Here is a 19051-nt window from a genome sequence, read left to right on the forward strand (position 1 = left end):
ATTTTACTCTAACTCCTGCCAGTTTTTGAACGGAGTTCCACTATATATTATCAGTGCCAGAATTTATACTTTGATGCTATCTTTTTTCTGAAAATATACCTGTCAAATTTATTTAAGTATTTAGAGAGATAAACACACTTATTAAGTGTTTACTATGTGACAGCCATAGTGCTATATTTATACAAGGATTTAAGATTTGCAAAGTGTTTTCTATACATTATACATATAGAGAATCTCTCTTACTATACAGATCCTTATAACTCAGGAACTCAGAAGGGAAGTGTAGAAATTCTTCTTTGTACAGTTATAGAAAAAGTATATGGCTTGCATGAAGTCTTATCAATCCCAAGGCTATTTCTATTAGCTTCAGCTAGTCAGTAAGAAACAAAGGAACTAGGGGACAAGGATGCTAATAAAGACAAAAGCATGGTGCAGAGTAACAGGAAAGAGCAAGCTACAAGTCTCAATTCTAATGTCCAATACAGACAAGTCTAAAGTTACCTTAGGTAGGCCAATGTGAGACACTGCAGTCAGCCAGAAGTTGATGTTATCAGTGTGACGGAAGTGTAGGCCAGTTGCCTAAAGAGGAAGAAAAGAAAGTCAGTCGCCAAATAGTTCTGAGAGCCCCTTATGGAAACAGCCTGTGCTGGGCACTGGTGGGGAGATCCTGAAGGAGGAGCCCATCTGATAGGGAGGAAGAATACTGTCCCAGGGTGCAGACAGATCCTGAGCCAGACAAGGGAAGAAGCAGCAGGATAAAGATCTAGATATCTATGCTGGGGTTGGGGGGGTGGGGGGGGAGAGCAAATTGAAAGAGGGAAAGTCTGGTCTAGGAAGTTTCCAAAAGGAAGAGGTATCTATAGCTAAGATGGGAAAGAAGGGAGGTGGAGAGTAGCACTTAGATAAGGATAACAGTTTACGAAATTATTTAGGGGTCAGGGATCACTTAATTTCTTAAAGCTTACTATATAAGTGTCCCTTATCCCTGAAAGGAGCACAATTCACTTTTTAGGAAGGCCACTCATGGTCAGAAGAAGATTATTCCATATTGAGCTCCTTTCCTAAGTGAAAGGAGAGAATAAGGAAAGAAAAACTGAACCTTCAGGTGTTTTCTCACCTTATACTACATTTGCCCCAGGTCACAGATCTTTTTGAAGGGAACCACCTTAGGGGTAAAAGGAGATTATTCCACATTGAGCTCTTTTCATAGGTGAAAGGAAAGAAAGCTGGACTTTTAGGTATTCTCTCACCTTATACCTCATTTGCTCCAAGTCATAGATCTTTTTGAAGGGAACCACATCAGGGGCAAAACAGTGTCCTAGTTTGGCCAAAATAACCCCATTTCGAAGGCCCTCTTCCAGCTCCACTGGAGAAGGCAGCTCTTCCTTCAGGCAAGCCTCCATCCATCTGTGGACAAAATCAAAGGAATAAGTAAATAGTTGCCCCTCTGGTTGGGCTCCCAGAGGTGCAAGCAGGCTACAGTCACGCTGAATTAATTTCAGAGCATTTGAATCTTACTCCCCGAACCCTGAGTCTTCTAGTCTCTAAATCAGAATTGAGTGGCTACTCCCTGGATTAGCAGTCTTTCTTTCCCACTTTCACTATCCCTTCTCTGTTTTAAAACTTCTTTCTCTCAAATTGTTCCATACACACCTAGACTGGAGAATTACAGATTTAGAATTGGAAGACATCACCTAGAAGAATGAAATATCCTGGAAACCATGGTGGGAGTTTAGGTAGAATGCATGCTGCAGCAGCCCAAGCAGTAGGCCTTGGAGACAACCAGTTTTAGGAGCTGAAAGCTCAGAGACAACTCATCAGAATAATTACACAGGACCCTTTATTGTCCCTGAGTGCAAGATGTGATGTTATTTGGCAATTCTATTGCTCACACACAGTTCTGGGTCACAATTCCAGAGTGGAGAGGAGTGATTCTGATTGGATCATAAGGGAGCAGTTGGAACAAGAGCAGTATTAGTACTTGTGGCTGCAGAAGAGCAGAGAACCTAGTCATAATTGGCCTCTTGGTTACTCCAGAACAAGGAGTACTGACTATATTTCTCCCTGGATCACACCACGTTGGAACCACTGAAAATTTGCAGATCCTCAAAGATGGCTCTGAAAACAGCCATCATCAACAGAAAGGGGGAGGGAGAGGTATAATGGAGGAAATAATCTCACATAAAGGAATAGTTTTTACAGTAAAGGAGAAACTAGAGGGTGGCAGGCAATACTGAATCTCACTCTCATGAGAATTGGTTCAAAGAAAGAATACACATTCAGATAGGTATAGAAATCTATCCTATCCAATAGGAAAATAGGAAGGAAAGAAGGTAAGAAAGAAAGTGGGAGTGGGGAAAAGAGGGCTGATAAAAGGGAAGGATGATTAAGGGAGGCAGTGGTCCAGAAGCATAATGAACTTTTGAAGAGGGACAGATAGAGATGGATATATAGAAGAAAATAGGACAGAGGGAAATGCAGTTAGTAATTGTAACTGTGAATGTGAATGGGATGAGTTCACCCATAAAATGAAAGCAAGATCCCAACTCAGCGACCCCACCCCAAGGGACCAGATAGGCCTTGACCTTATTGCTGACCAGTAATGAATTCTCACTTCTAGCCTGGCCAAAGAGCAGGATCCTGTTCCTAGCCCCTGCCAGAGAAACCCTGTTTCCATAGTAACCCAGCAGCAGGCCCACCCCTGTGGTAGGTCAGCAGCCAACCCCCAGGATAGGCCAAAAGGGAGGCTCCAACTTCCAGTGCAAGCCAGAGGGGAAACTTTCCCTTCAGTGAAAGCAAGCAACTAGGTGCAAAGCCCTAGTAAAAGTAATAAGATACAGAGCCCCAGGACAAAACCCTTGGGACAGTGCAGGACCAGGGCACAACTCTCATATAAAAATAAGTCACCAAAAAAAGCAGAAAAATAGCAAAAAAAAGAAAATTTCTATGGTGACAGGGAGGATCAATGCATAAACATAGAAAAGACAATAGTGTCAAAATGACAACATGTGAAACCTCAAAGAAAAAATGTAATTTGGTCTTAGATCTCAAAAGAATTCCTGAAAGATATCTCCATCCAGAAAGAGGACTGTGGGGACTAAATATGGATCACCACATAGTATTTATTTTCACCTTTTTTTGTTGTTATTTGCTTACTTTTTTTTTCTTTTTGATTTGATTTTTCTCATGTAGCATGATAAATGTGGAAATATGTATAAAATAATCACACACATTTAACATATATTGGATTACTTGCTATCTAAAGGAGGATATGGGGTGAAGGGAGATAGAAAAATTTAGATCACAAGGTTTTGCAAGGGTGAATGTTAAAAACTATTTTTGCATATATTTTGAAAATAAAAAGCTATTTAAAAAAAAAAGAATTCCTGGAAGAGCTTAAATGGAATTTTCAAAAGCAAATTAGAAAAATAGAAGAAAAATTAGGAAAAAAAAGGAAAATAATGCAAGAGAATGATGAAAAAAGAGTCAACAACATGGGAAAAGATATACAAAAATTTGCAAAGGAAAATAGCTCTCTAAAAAATAGAAATGACCAAATGGGAAATGAAGTACAAAAGCTCACTGAAGAAAATAATTGCTTAAAAGTTAGAATCAAGCAAGTGGAAACCAATGACTTCACAAAACATTAAGATATGATAAAACAAAATCAAAAAAGGTTTTAAAAATAGAAGAAAATGTAAAATTTCTAACTGAAAAAATAACTGACCTAGAAAACAGATCTAGGAGAACTTATAAGAATTATTGGACTACCTGAAAGTCGTGATAAGGGGGAGAAAAAAAGAAGCAATAAAGCCTGCACAACACCTTTCAAGAAATTATCAAAGAAAACTGCCCCGATATATCAGAACTAAAAGGCAAAACAGAAATTGAAAGGATCCACCAATCATTGCCTGAAAACTCCCAGGAAAATCAGAGCCAAATTTCAGAGCTCACAGATTAAAGAAAATCTACTGCTAGCAGCCAAAAAGAAATAATTCAAACTATCACGAAGCTACAGCCAGGATTACACAAGATTTGGCAGCCTCCACATTAAAGAACTGGAGGACTTGGAATATGATATGCCAGAAGGCAAAGGAGTTAGGATTACAACCAAGAACCACCTACCCAGTAAAACTAAATATAATTTTTAGGAGAAAAAATGGATATTCAACAAAATAGAGAACTTATCTCTAAATACAAAATTCAAGGGAAATATAAAAAGATTAAAAAAGAAACAAGGAAAACAAATTCAATAAGATTTAAACTTTATATTTCTATATGACAAGATAATATTTGTAATTCTTAAGAACTTAATATATCACTATCAGAGCAATTAGAAGCAGCATATATAGATAGAGGATATGGATATAAGGTGACTTTGATGGGATGATACCCCAAAAAACAGGGGTGAGAAAGAAAATTGCACTGGAAAGAGGAAGGGAGATTAAATGAGTTAAATTATCCTACATAAAGAAGGCATGGAAGCGCTATTATAATGAAGGAGAAGATGGGAGAATGGTGAAAAAAGCTTAAATCTTACTCTTAACAAAATTGGCTCAAAGAGGGAATAATATACACACTCAGTTGGATATAAAAATCCATCTTACCCTATAATGAAGTAAAAAGGGGAAGGGATAATAGAAGGGTGAGAGGGAGAACTGATAAAAGGAAAGATAAGATTGAAGAAGGTAGTAATCAGAAGTAAAACACTTGTGAGAAGGGAAAAAGGACAGGGTAAAAGACAGAGAGATAAGGGAAAAACAGCATGGAAGGAAATAAACAGTAATCCTAACTATAAATATGAATACTCATATTCCAATAAATGGAACTCATAAAATGGAAGTGAAAAGCAGAGTGGATTAAAAACCAGAATCCTACAATGTGTTGTTTACAAGAAATAATTTTGAAGCAGAGATATGCACACAGAGTAAAGGTAAGGGGGTGAGGATATAATGTGAAACAGAATTTTTACTATGCTTCAGCTAAAGCAGAGAAAGAAGGGGAAACAATCATGATTTCAGACAACGCAAAAGCAAAAATAGATCTAATTAAAAGATGCAAGAAACTATATCTTGATGAAAAGCATCATAAACAATGAAATTATAACACCAAGCACATATACACTAAATGGTATAACATCTCAATTTTTGAAGAAGTTGAATGAATTACAGAGAAAATAGATAATAAAACTATGCTAGTGGGAGACTTAATCTTTCTCTTTTCCCGAACTAGATAAATTTAAAAAAAAAAAAAAAAAAAAAGATAAGTTAAGGAGGTGAAAATAATTCTAGAAAACTACCTCAGATGATCAGAGTGGCTAAGATGACAACAAAGGAAAATGTTGAATGTTGAAGGGGTTAAGGGAAAACTGGGACATTAATACATTGGTGGAGGAGTTGTAAACTGATTCAACCATTTTGGAGATCAATTTGGAACTATTCCCAAAGAGCTACAAAACTGTACATATCCTTTGATTTAGCAATGCTACTGCTAGGCCTACATCCCAAAGACATCCAAAAAAGGGAAAAAGAGCTACTTGAACAAAAATATTGATAGTCATTCTTTTTGTGGTGTTAAGAATAGAAACCAAATGGATGTCTACCAACTGGGAAATGGCTTTTGTTCAGGGTCACACAGCTAATCAGTGTAGGAGGCTGGATTTGAATTCAGTTCCTCATGATTCTCAGGCCAGTGCTCTTTCCAGTATACCAACTAGCTGCTGCTGGTAGTACTACTATTAACTAAATTTTATTTATATAGCTTCTTAAGTTTTCAAAGCACTAAATATTATCACATTTGATTCTCACCACAACCTTAAGAGGTAGACGCTATTATTTTCACCCCCATTTTACAGATGAGGAAAATAGGTTAAATGTCTTGCTCAGTATTAGTTAGGGTCTGAAGACAGATTTGAACTTGGGACTTTCTTGACTCCAGACCTAGGAAACTTTTGTGTCACTTAAAAGGCTCTATATCCATGTGCTTACTCTATTGTAATGTCTTCTTTAAGTCATGTAGAGAAGACCCTCTTCTCCTAAGCCTTCTTTCCCCACCCCAACCTCCCTCTATGCCATCTTAATCATGCTCTTCTCCAGAGAATCTTTCCAAATGAAGAAGGGATTCCACTAGTCCTTCCCTATTTTGAGCATTATTCAAACACACCTTAACCAAGACCTTCCCGGTTTTGTTATGCAGAAATTTGTTCACCATTGTCTCCATATGTCTCTTACTGTCAGTATCTATCCTCATCAGCATGTCTGCCTTGGATGGTGCTCCCAGAGGACAGAGGCTGTTTGCCTACAAGACCTCTATAGTCCAGAGAGGCCTTATGTACATTTTGATGATGATAGGAGTGACAGGTAATCTTCAGGGCATAGAATAGGGCAGGCAGGATAATCTGATAGAAAGATATGACTCTAGGATTCATAACTCTTGTGCAATCCAGCCCTGGTCCTGTTACTAAAGAGTATTATGAACTTGAGAAAATCACTAAGTTTTAGTTCCTGAGGTCAAAAACCAATAATAACTCTTCAGTGTAAGTGTCCTTGCATCTGAGGGAAACCTGTTCTCAAAGACTGGGGAAAATGATGAAGTCAAGCCCTTTATAACTGTGAAGAGAAAGGCAAGGAACAAGCTCTTTCTCTCTCACAGTTACTGTGAGGATCAATCAAAATGACAAGTAGCGAAGGTTCTATGAATGGAAAGGCATGAATTTTTATTTCTGGACCTGTGATTTTATTGAATCTCTTCATGAGGTCACTTTTCACAGATCTGCAAATGCCTTACAATTGATAGTCTTAAGAAACCTGTCTGGATCATCCAGTAGTTAAGTGTAGTCCATCACAGTTGATCATTGTACAATCTTCTTGTTGCTGTGTACAATATTCTCTTGGTTCTACTCACTTCACTTAGCATCATTTCATGTTAGTCTCTCCAGGCCTCTCTGAAATCATACTGCTGATCATTTCTTATAGAACAATAATATTCAATAACATTCACATAATTCATACAATAACTTATTCAACTGTTCTCCAACTGATGGGCATTCACTCAGTTTCTAGTTCCTAGCCACTACAAAAAAGGGTTGCTATAAACATTTTTGCACATCTTGGCCCTTTTCCCTTTTTTATGATCTCTTTGGAATACAGTAGGGAAACTATTTTAAGACGGAGAAATCTTGATCTGCAATTATGGAGTTTCCCCATCTGGTAAGTAATTCCCTATGTTGCTGTCATCATAGTTCTAGTATCTATCTCTAACCCTATTTAAAATGAAAGATTAGGAGAAAGAAGTTTTCATGAAATCACAGAATTTTGGAGTTGGAAGGGACCTTGGAGAGCATCTGGTTCAAGCCATCTTTGAATAAGAGTTCTCTTTTCAACACCTCCAACAGGTAGTCATTCTATCAGTCTTTGCTTGAACATTTGCTGTGAGGGGCACCTAGGTGGGGCAGTGAAAAGAATGCCAGACCTAGAATCAGGAAGATTCAAGTTCAAATCCAGCCTCATGTTTTCTAGCTGTGTGATCCTGGGCAAGTCATTTAATCTTTGCCTCAGTTTCCCCAACTGTAAAAATCTCCCAGGACTGTTGTGAAGATCAAATGAGATAATTGCAAAGTATTACATAAGTACTATTACTGTTACTTTCATAGACAGCCTATTCCTATTGGATCTTACATGAAACTAAAATCTGCCTCTGCCCAATTTCCAACATTTGCTCTCAATTCTTCCCTTTGGGACTGGGCAGAGTAAGATTAACTTTTTTTTTCATTTGAGAGATTTTTAAGGACTAGAAGATAGCCTCCAGGTCCCTAAATCTCATCTTCAGTTCTGTTCTATTCACTGAGGGTTGCCAGGAAAAGTCTCAGAAATTGACAGAGAGCCAAGACCATGACCACTGTGCATCACCCCAACATTACCATGTCTCTAGCCTACCCCCTTTTTTTAATCCCTTTTCATCTCTTGGGGAAAAAGAAAGAAAAATCTTGCTGTGGTATCAACCCAAATATTTTAGCTGAGATTTGGCTAGAGGGAATAGGATGCAGAAGAGGCACATTTTTGATCTGACAACTTGAAAGTTCCACTGATCCTATGGCCGCCTCTTGTCCATTTCCCCACATATAACCACTCCCACAACATCATCCTTACCCACCTCCCTCCATCCCTTCCCCTCCCCCTGCCCAATTCCCTTCATTTTTTTGGTCTCCTCCTGCCCATCTCCTACTCACCGTTTGGCTTCCTCTAGGCGGCAGAGATATTGATAGGCAACATTCTGCCGCCTCTGTTCATCCATCTCCTCTGCAGTGAGGCGTTCATCTGGAAGAGGGGAATATGACATAGTTAGTAGTGGATAAAAGGATGTTGGGATGCCCAAACTGTCTCCCTCAAATACAATCCTTTCCTTCCTGAAAATCTGAAATAGTACCCATTTGACACTCATCCATACAGGCCTAGTTCCCTAGACTGAAGCTTCTTAAACATGACCCCATATAGGGTCATGAAATTATGATGTATAATCAGTAAATATTTGATTTGTATACCGCTTTTATAACCTATATAATCAGAGTCATGTAAAAATTTCTTTGATGAAAAGGATTCACGAGTAGAAAAAGTTTAAGAAATCCTAGACTCAAGTCCTCCCAGGTTGGCTTATATTCCCTATTTATATGGGAAAAAATACTTTGTCCAGGTCTCCTAGATTTCAGAGAGGTCATTCCCTTTGTCCTCTTACCTTTCTAATTTTTATTGTTCTCTTCTCCATTTTTCCCAGTTTCCTCCCTTAGGAAAACTCAGACTCTTCCTTTCAATCTGCCACTCTTTTCCTACTTACCTACTTGTTGCTCACTTCCCATCCTTCCTCTACCTTCCAGGAGATATATCTGAAACTCTGATCACCTGAATCCTTAGCTCCATCTCTATTCAGTTTCCTATTTGACTAAGAGCTCCAAGAGTATACTTCTGTTTTATTATTAAAAAATCAGCTAAGACTAGGCATTGATCCATACTTAACGCTGTACACCAAGATAAGGTCAAAATGGGTTCATGACCTAGGCATAAAGAATGAAATTATTAATAAATCAGAGGAACATAGGATAGTTTACCTCTCAGACCTGTGGAAGGGGAAGGTCTTTATGACCAAAGCAGAACTAGAGATCATTACTGATCACAAAATAGAAAATTTCGATTATACCAAACTGAAAAGTTTTTGTACAAACAAAACTAATGCAGACAAGATTAGAAGGGAAGCAATAAACTGGGAAAATATTTTTACAGTCAAAGGTTCTGATAAAGGCCTCATTTCCAAAATATATAGAGAATTAACTCTAATTTATAAAAAATCAAGCCATTCTCCAATTGAAAAATGGTCAAAGGATATGAACAGACAATTCTCAGATGAAGAAATTGAAACTATTTCTAGTCATATGAAAAGATGCTCCAAGTCATTATTAATCAGAGAAATGCAAATTAAGACAACTCTAAGATACCACTACACACCTGTCAGATTGGCTAAGATGACAGGAAAAATAATGATGATTGTTGGAGGGATGTGGGAAAACTGGGACATTGATTCATTGTTGGTGGAGTTGTGAACGAATCCAACCATTTTGGAGAGTAGTTTGGAACTATGCTCAAAAAGTTATCAAACTGTGCATACCCTTTGATCCAGCAGTGTTACTACTGGGATTATATCCCAAAGAGATTATAAAGAAGGGAAAGGGGCCTGTATGTGCACGAATGTTTGTGGCAGCCCTTTTTGTAGTGGCTAGAAACTGGAAACTGAATGGATGTCCATCAGTTGGAGAATGGCTGAATAAATTGTGTATATGAAAATTATGGAATATTACTGTTCTGTAAGAAATGACCAACAGGATGATTTCAGAAAGGCCTGGAGAGACTTACACGAACTGATGCTGAGTGAAATGAGCAGGACCAGGAGATCATTATATACTTCTACAACAATACTAGATGATGACCAGTTCTGATGGATCAGGCCATCCTCAGCAACGAGATCAACCAAATCATTTCTAATGGAGCAGTAATGAACTGAACTAGCTATACCCAGAAAAAGAACTCTGGGAGATGACTAAAAACCATTACATTGAATTCCCAATCCCTATATTTATGCACACCTGCATTTTTGATTTCCTTCACAAGCTAATTGTACAATAATTCAGAGTCTGATTCTTTTTGTACAGCAAAATAATGTTTTGGTCATGTATACTTATTGTGTATCTAAGTTATATTTTAATATATTTAACATCTACTGGTCATCCTGCCATTTAGGGGAGGGGGGGGGTAAGATGTGAAAAATTGGAACAAGAGGTTTGGCAATTGTTAATGCTGTAAAGTTACCCATGTATATATCCTGTAAATAAAGGCTATTAAATTAAAAAAAAAATCAGCTAAGGAGGTAAATGATATTTGCTTTTGCTAAAGCTAGACAACCACTTTTGGGGATATATCTGATAGAATTAGGTTAAATGCTTCCTAAGATTACTTCTCAATTCAGTTAAAACACACACACACACATCAAAGCTTTAAATTGTCAGGATGTAATGAAAGGCACAGAAGATACATAGATCAAAAAAAAAAAAAAAATCCCATTTATTAAACATTTTCTATGTGTCAGGTATTGTACCAGGGATAGAAAGACCAGAAAACAAAACAAAACAATCAAAATAACAAAAAGAAAAAACAACCAAGAATGTTTCTGCCCTCAAGAAGTTTATATCCTCCTACAGGAGAGGGACAACTTATTCACATGAAGACTAAATTATATACAAATAAATACAAAGTAACTTTCCTGAACAAATCAGGAAAGGCTTCAAGTAGGAGATGGTATTTGGCTGAGATTTTGAAAGAAACAAGAAATTCTAAGTGTCAGAAGTGAAGAAAGAGAGTATTGACTCCATTGGGGATAGTGTTTGAAAAGCCACAAGGCCAATAGAGGAACATATATAGCCAGTTTAGCTGACCTGAAGAGTGTGTAAAGATGAATGGTGTGTGTGTTTATATATATATAAAGAGAGAGAGAGAGAGTGTGGGAGGGAGGGAGGGAGGGAGAGAGTCACGTTGTGATTGTATTTGGCTTCAAATTCTAAACACAGAAGTTTGTATTTGCTATCAAAGGTAATAGGGAGACGATGGAGTTGAATGAGGAGGCAGTGACTGTATGAGACCTGTTATTTAAGACTATTCTTATGGAGAAACTATGGAGAAAATTTAAGAACACATGCCTGTCAGCTGGAAGGAAGGCTTCATTGAGGAGGGGAACGCTTAAGTGGAGAACAGACAGAAAAGAAAGATTTTGACAGAGATGAGTTAAGAATGTTTTTTATTTGGCGCAGGGAGTGCATTATATTTGAACTCTTAAGATTCTACAATTTTACAAATGCAAGATCCAAGGAATCTTAAAAAAAAATCCTCAGGACAAAAAATTACTTACAAATCTTCATCGACAACAACCATATTTTTCAAAGCCCCTTTGAATCCCACCTCATCATTTCCTTAATCCCCATTCCACTATTCTGAGCAAGCATCAACTTTAGCATAAACAGTTAACACACTTACTTGCCCTACCCCCAAGCTCGCACCCAAAAGATTCCAAAGAAAAATAAACTCAGAGTGAACTAAAAGTAGACACAGGGTTCAATCAATTTATTTTTGATCCAGTATTTAATTTCTGTGGCTAATTATTTTTAGCTGTCCAATTTCTCTTCGAGGAATTTAATTTGAATTGGCAGTCGAGTGAAGTTTTTTTGAATTTGAATTTAATCGAGTGAGTCGAGTGAGGTTTTTAAAAATACACTCTTAGGATCATAATCCAAACAACAGGCCAATGGCAAGAAACCCATCAGTTACTCCAAGGGAGGAGCAAAATGAAAAAGGATTGGCAGTTAAGACTGAAAAGTAAGCTGGTAAATGACTTCACCTCAGAGCTATGAATTGAAAATTGGGCAGGACTCTGTGTGGGTGTGTCTGTATAAAATGGCACTTTCTTCCAGACTTCCTAAAATCTAACCTCCACCCTTCTACAGATTCATGAACTTTGCTTTCTGGACTCCCCAAATAAATTCGTACTGGTTTGAGGGAAGAGGAGGAAGCAAGAGGAAAGTTCTCTTTCCACTGAAACTCCAGAACTGGAAAGATCTCTATGTTTAAGAGTTTCTGTCTCCTCTCAGACCTAGCTCAACCCTGATTCCAGGGCAATTAACCTCTCCACACCTGTTTCCTCCTCTGTAAAATGCCTGCCTCACAGTCTTAAAACACTGATGTTATTTTAATAGTGTTTTATTGTCCCCAAATACACGCAAAGATATTTGCTACATTCACCTTTGCAAAACCTTGCGTTCCAAAGTTTTCTCCCTCTCCCCTCCCCCTCATCAAAGCAGCAAGCAACCAGAGGTAAGTTAAATGGGCAATTGTTCTGAAGGCATCATTTCCCCCTGCCCCATCCTTTGCACCGCCCCTCCAGCTTTGGTCTCATTTGAATTGACTGACGGGATTCGAGGACCTCTGACCCGCGTCCTGCCCTGAGGGAGTACTTAACAGCCAGGTTCCCCCGGGAAGCTGATAACCGTCCCAGGCTCCCACAAGCCTTCGGTTAGTTTTCCTCCGGCCCCGTTTCCCAAAGGCCTCCAGGGTTAGTAACCTGCCCAAAGCTATCCGTCAGGTGTAAACAGCAGAGGCGGCGATTCTACTCCCTCGTGCCTACCCCTAAGGCTCAGGGCAGAACTGCATACAATAGGCGTTTAATAAATGCGCGCCGCCTCCACGACTCCAGACCCCCCCCCCCCCCCCCCCCCCCCCCCCCCCCCCCCCCCCCCCCCTCCCCCCCCCCCCCCCCCCCCCCCCCCCCCAATAGTTCCTCTCCCCGCTTTCGGTCCCAGACGCGTCCTTCTCGACCCAAACCCTCGCTCCGTCACTCACAGGCCGCCCCGCTGGGCCTAGCTCTGCTCCCCTCCATCCTCCTCGCGCTCCAGCTCCAGCGCTTAGCTCCTCTTTCTCCTGCTCCTGCTCCCAGGTTTGAATCTCCCGCCGCCACCGCCCCTCGCAGCCGCAACAGCCCGGCCAGGACACTTCCGGTCCGAGCCGCGGGGCCTGCTGGGATTTGGAGTTCCCAGCCACCTCTCTGGCACTGAGAGGGAGACACAGTTCTCTTTCCAGTCCTTTCTCTTCCCCACCTCCCGTTACTTTTCGCCATTCCCCTCTTCTCATTACCTGCAGCCTCCTCCTCACTATTACCCCAATTCCCGTCCCTCTGTAGAATTCTAGCCCCTTCCTCCCTGTACTTCTTTTTCACTCTAGCCCCATCCTCACTATTGACTCCTGGTCCCCACTCTTTGCTTTCGTCTCCCCAGGCTTTTTCTCCTTAATATAACTCTCAGTCTCCCCAAATCCCTGCTTCCTTTCTGCATCACCCCAGCCCCACTCTTTAACCCCTCCCTGACTCCTGCCTCCATCCTAATACCCGACTGTCTGTCGCCTTGAGCAGGTCACCTGGTCGGCTCTCCCCGAAAGACTTTATTGGGCACTTCATTCTTCAGGCCTCAGCTTCCTCATCTGTTAAGTGAAGAGTCTGGACTAGATAATCCCAAAGATCCTTTCTCTCTCCAAACCTGTTACAGGTATGAAGGTATGCAGAGAAAAGTCGGGAGAAGTGAAGAGTCTGGACTAGATAATCCCAAAGATCCTTTCTCTCTCCAAACCTGTTACAGGTATGAAGGTATGCAGAGAAAAGTCGGGAGAAGTGAAGAGTCTGGACTAGATAATCCCAAAGATCCTTTCTCTCTCCAAACCTGTTACAGGTATGAAGGTATGCAGAGAAAAGTCGGGAGAAGTGAAGAGTCTGGACTAGATAATCCCAAAGATCCTTTCTCTCTCCAAACCTGTTACAGGTATGAAGGTGTGCAGAGAAAAGTCGGGAGAAGTGAAGACTGGACTAGATAATCCCAAAGATCCTTTCTCTCTCCGAACCTGTTACAGGTATGAAGGTGTGCAGAGAAAAGTCGGGAGAAGTGAAGACTGGACTAGATAATCCCAAAGATCCTTTTTTCTCTCCGAACCTGTTACAGGTATGAAGGTGTGCAGAGAAAAGTCGGGAGAAGTGAAGTCTGGACTAGATAATCCCAAAGATCCTTTCTCTCTCCGAACCTGTTACAGGTATGAAGGTATGCAGAGAAAAGTCGGGAGAAGTGAAGAGTCTGGACTAGATAATCCCAAAGATCCTTTCTCTCTCCAAACCTGTTACAGGTATGAAGGTATGCAGAGAAAAGTCGGGAGAACTAAGAAGACCATTTACGCAATAACTACAATAATGTAAAACAAAAAGAATGAGACAATGAATTAATTAGAAGGCTCGGTCTTGGCCCCAGTGATCAAGAAATAAACCATCCTCTTTTCACTCTAATATCTAAGGGACTATCAATCAATAATAAATAAATGAGAAGTAGCATGATGAATAGGGAGAGGGTTCTCTTCCAGTACAGAAGACCTAAGTTCTACCACTGACATATTTCCCCTTGTGACTGGAACTTTTCAATTAAGGCAACTTGCTAACAGCTATAATGGATAAAGAATGCATAGAATTCCATTTATAGGAGTTTCTATGCCATTGAAAACCCAGGTCCAGAGCCCATCTTTACCCTAATGTGCAAGAACTGTGTACTTACAGTCTACTATAAACTTCTGGGAGCGGAGGCCAAGAAAGGAAATGTGTACAGAAATTTTATTTGTAGAAGTTCCCTATGCCAAAGAAAGTTGAGGTACACAGCCTGTCTTTATCCCTACATTCTACTATATGTTTCTGGGAGTGGAGGCTCAGGGAAATAGTTTGCCTGGTCCTTTCCTATTTCATAGTAATGGTGGGTGTAGAATTCGATAGTTCTGTAGGTGTAGAATTCGATAGTTTTGCTTTGTCTTTGATTCCTAACTTTCACTAAACTTTCCCTTCACTAGGGAAGATTTACTTTGGGGGGTAGGAGATATTGAGGGAATGATTGAAATAAACACAAATGGGAATTCATAAAATTTTAAAAATAATTTTATTGCAGGCACAGTAATTTTCTAAGTCATGGAGGAGTTAGCTAAGTCCATTTTAGTTGAAAGGGATCACCCTTACAGGTAAAGTGGTGAGCCCTTGAAGTATTGCGCTGTGATCATTAATATCCATTTATGTAGGGTTCCTTTACAGCTCACCAAGCACCTAATGGCCCCACCTGGAAATTCTAAACTGCTAAAGTCCATCAGAAAGAAACCAAGGCAAGGAGAAAAGACAATAGAATCAATGTAAGACTGGGGAGGTAAGGAGGGAGAAACTACAATTTTAATGAGAATCCAGGTATCTCATGACTTAAAAAAAGTTCCACCTGAAAGGATCAAAACTCAGATAGGATAACTGAGCTGTCAATCAAGGAATCCCTTTGGAGGGGAGGGTGTTATGGGTTGTCTCAGCGACCCCGAGACTCTGAGTAGAGGTAACCGGAGTCTGAGGAGCCATCGAAGGAAGACTGCACCAAAGCAGATGGAGTAAGAGGTAAGGAGGTGCCTGCTGTGTGAAGGGGCTTAGGGATGACCCAGGGATAGGAAAGTGAAGTCAGCTGGGTCAGAAGACAGAATGACCATGTTGCCAAGGCCATCAGTCATAGAGACAAGAAACTGTTTGTTTATAAAAGCATGAAATTGTGTTTGTGTATGAGAGAGAGACAGAGAGACAGAGACAGAGAGAAAGAGAGAGAGACAGAGAAAGAGAGAGACAGAGAGAGAGACAGAGAGAAAGAGAGAGAGAGAGAGAGAGAGAGAGAGAGAGAGAGAGAGAAGAAAGAAGAAAGACAGATGGAGGGAGGGAGAGTAAGCTAAAGAGAGACAGATAAAGAGAGAGAAGGGGAGGAGAGAGAGAAAGAAAGAGATATGGGGAGACTGATAAAGACAGGGAAGGGAAGGGAAGGAGAGGGAGGAGGGGGAGAGGAAGAGAGAGTGAGAAAGAGAGTGAGAGAAAAGAGAGAGAAAGGCAGAAACAAAGACAGAGAGGGACTTTCTCATGAGGAAGGAGAAATGAGAAGGGGCTGTGAGATACAATTGTGTGACTGAATTCTCTCTTCCTCATTTTTCATCTTTTGAATGTAGGCAGGATGAAATAAGAGGCATTGAGATCCTGATTGCTGCTAAGGAAATATTAGGATTATAATTATGTTCTATACTTGGGTTCTTGGATCTACTTAGACAACTGGGTGGCACAGTTGGGGTCTAGAATAGGAAGATTCAGCTTTATGAGTTCAAATCTGGCCTCAGACATTTATTTAGTAGCTATGTGACTCTCGGCAAGTCACTTAACTTTGTTTGCCTCAATTTCCTCTTCTATAAAATGAGCTGAAGAAGGAAATGGCAACCCCATCCAGTATCTTTGCCAAGAAAAACCCCAAATGAGATCACGAAGGGTAGGACATGACTGGAAAGTGACTAACAATTCTTGAATTCCAGAGTATAAGGGATGCAGAAAATAGTGTAAACAGCAGGCAGTGAGATGGAGTAGAGTGGAAAGAATGGGAATTTTCTATAGCAGGGAATCCCTTCTAGAAGCAGAGGTATGGTCAGTGTGACCTTGGCCTTTAGGTGCCTTGAGGTTCTAAGATTATTGGGTAGGGTTCAAGGGGTCTGGGATAGTGAGGCAAGTTCAGCACTCTGTTCCTGGGTAATCTTGGGAAATTTACTTAACTTTTCTCATCTGTTAATTGAGGGGAATGGATGAGGTCTTCTTTAAGGTTCCTTCCAGCTCTACTATTCTGTGGCAGTTTTAGTTTAGGACAGAGCTAAGGACAGAAATTGAAGAGTGTTGAGAAGACAAAGGAAGAGGAGAAGGAGAAGTAGTCTCTGGGTCTCTGAAGGGAGGTTCTTCTTAAGGAAAAAGGGAGCTTTCGGTATCACTGATCTTCATCTTTTAGCTGATAGTGTAGCAGGAGAGATAACGATTAGGTAACAAGGTATTGGGATGGGGAGGAATGACTACAGTTTGAGAAAATAAAGTTAATTATGGAGGTGAGGGTCCATGAGGGGGTCTAGTCTAGATTACTGGGGGCAGAAGGAAAGGAAGAGAATAAGCATTTATATGGCGCTTAATATGTGCCAGGAACTGTGCTAAACACTGCAAATATTATCTCACTTCATCCTTACAACAACCCTAGGCAATAGAAGGTAGTTACTATTATCATCCTCATTATAATAGAGGAAACTGAGGCAAACAGAAATCCAGTGTCTTTCTCAGGGTCACATAGTAAATGTCTAAGGTCAAATTTCAGCTCAGTTCTTCTTGATTCCAGGCCCAGTGCTCTACCCATTGAGTCACTTAAAGTTTCTTCTAGCTTTAGATTCTTTCATTTAATAATAACAAAGGTTCAAATTTCTATGTTTTGAGGTTTACTAAGACTTTTATTCACAGCAAACCATTTTACAGAGGGAGAAAAAAACTTTAAGAAGTTAAGTCAGTTCCTCAACCTGGCACCAAGATAACTAGTTTATTTTATTTTTTTATGTAGAAGTTTTAATTTAATCTTTGTTTTTTTATTTGAGTTCCAAATTCTCTTCCTCTATCCCCTCCCTCTTCCTTGAGAAAGCAGACAATTTTATATAGATTATACATGTGAAATCATACAAAACATATTTCAATTCTAGCCATGATATAAAAGACAATATAGACCCTCCAAAATACAATAATAAAAATGTTTTTAAAGTATGCTTCAATTTCTAGATTCCATCAATTCTTTCTCTAGAGGTGGATAGCATTTTTCACTGTTAGTCCTTGGAATTGTGATTCTTTTCCCCTCAATAGTATTTTATTTTTCCAAATACATGTAAAAATTAGTTTTCAACATTTATTTTTATAAGATTTTGTCTTCCAAATTTTTTTCCCCCTCTCTCCCTTATCTTCCCCTTTCCCAAAACAGAAAACAATATGATCTAGGTTAACATGTGTAATCCTTTTAAACATATTTCTATATTTATCATATTGTACCCCAAAAAATCAAAGAAAGGGAAAAAACATAAAAAAGAAAGGCAAGCAAACAAAAAAATGTGAAAATACTATGTTTCAATCCTTAGTCTCCATAGTTCTATCTGGAAGCGAATGGCATTTTCCATCCCAAATCTATTGGAATTGTCTTGGATCATCACATTGCTGAGAAGAACCAAGTCCATCACCAGCTGGTAATCACATAATCTTGTTGCTGCATACAATGCCCTCCTGGTTCAGTTCACTTAATTCAGCATCAGTTCATGTAAGTCTTTCCAGGCTTTTCTGAAATCTGCCTGCTTATCATTTCTTATAGAACAATGGTATTCCATAACATTCATACTATAAATTATTCAACTATTCCTCAATTGATGGGCATCCATTCAATTTCCAATTCCTCGCCATTACAAAAAGAGCTGCTTTAAAATTTTTTGTACATGTGGGTTCTTTTCTCTCTTTTATGATCTCTCTGGGATACAGATTCAATAATGACACTGCTGGATCAAAGGATATATACAATTCGATAGCTCTTTGGGCATAATTTCAAGTTGCTCTCCAGAATGCTTGGATCATTTCACAATTCCAATTGTGCATGTGTCCTGGTTTTTCCACATCACTTCCAACATTTATCATTCTCTTTCCTGTTATCTTAGCCAATTTGATGGGTGTGAAGTGGTACCTCAAAGTTGTTTTAATTTGCATTTCTCTAATCAATAGTGACTTAGAGCATTTTTCATATTACTAGAAATAGTTTTAATTTCTGCATCTGAAAATTGTCTGTTCATATCCTATATCATTTGACCATTTGTTGATTGGAGAATGGCTTGCATTCTTATAAATTTGAGTTATGTCTCTATATGTTGTGGAAATGAGGTCTTTATGAGAAACACTGGCTGCAAAAATTGTTTCCCAGCCTTCTGCTTCTCTTCTAATCTTGGCTGCATTGTTTTTGTATGTGCAAAAGCTTTTTAATTTAGTGTTTTTTTTTATTTTTTAAATTAAATAACTTTTTATTGAGAGAACCCATGCCAAGGTAATTTTTTACAAC

The 19051-nt window shown here is 39.4% G+C and overlaps 1 protein-coding gene across 3 annotated transcripts in view; it reads right to left on the minus strand.

Moving 5' to 3' along the window:
• Positions 1–13023, minus strand: part of IQGAP3 (IQ motif containing GTPase activating protein 3) — a 60461-nt gene extending 47438 nt beyond the window's left edge. The window contains exons 1-4 of one of the 3 annotated variants that reach the window (XR_004233929.1): positions 12930–13022; positions 8228–8315; positions 1251–1407; positions 502–579 (exon numbers count right to left, since the gene is read on the minus strand). Coding sequence is in view for 1 of the 3 variants with exons in the window: in XM_012548181.3 (XP_012403635.3) it covers positions 502–579; positions 1251–1407; positions 8228–8315; positions 12930–12966 (360 nt within the window). In the remaining 2 variants the exon portion in view is untranslated. Of the gene's footprint in view, positions 1–501; positions 580–1250; positions 1408–8227; positions 8316–12929 lie in introns of all 3 variants that reach the window. The other 2 variants (XR_004233930.1, XM_012548181.3) reach the window with 2 other exon arrangements.
• Positions 13024–19051: the final 6028 nt, after the last annotated feature.

Source organism: Sarcophilus harrisii, chromosome 4 (genome assembly GCF_902635505.1).
Source record: "Sarcophilus harrisii chromosome 4, mSarHar1.11, whole genome shotgun sequence".
Classification (NCBI taxonomy): Eukaryota; Metazoa; Chordata; class Mammalia; order Dasyuromorphia; family Dasyuridae; genus Sarcophilus; species Sarcophilus harrisii.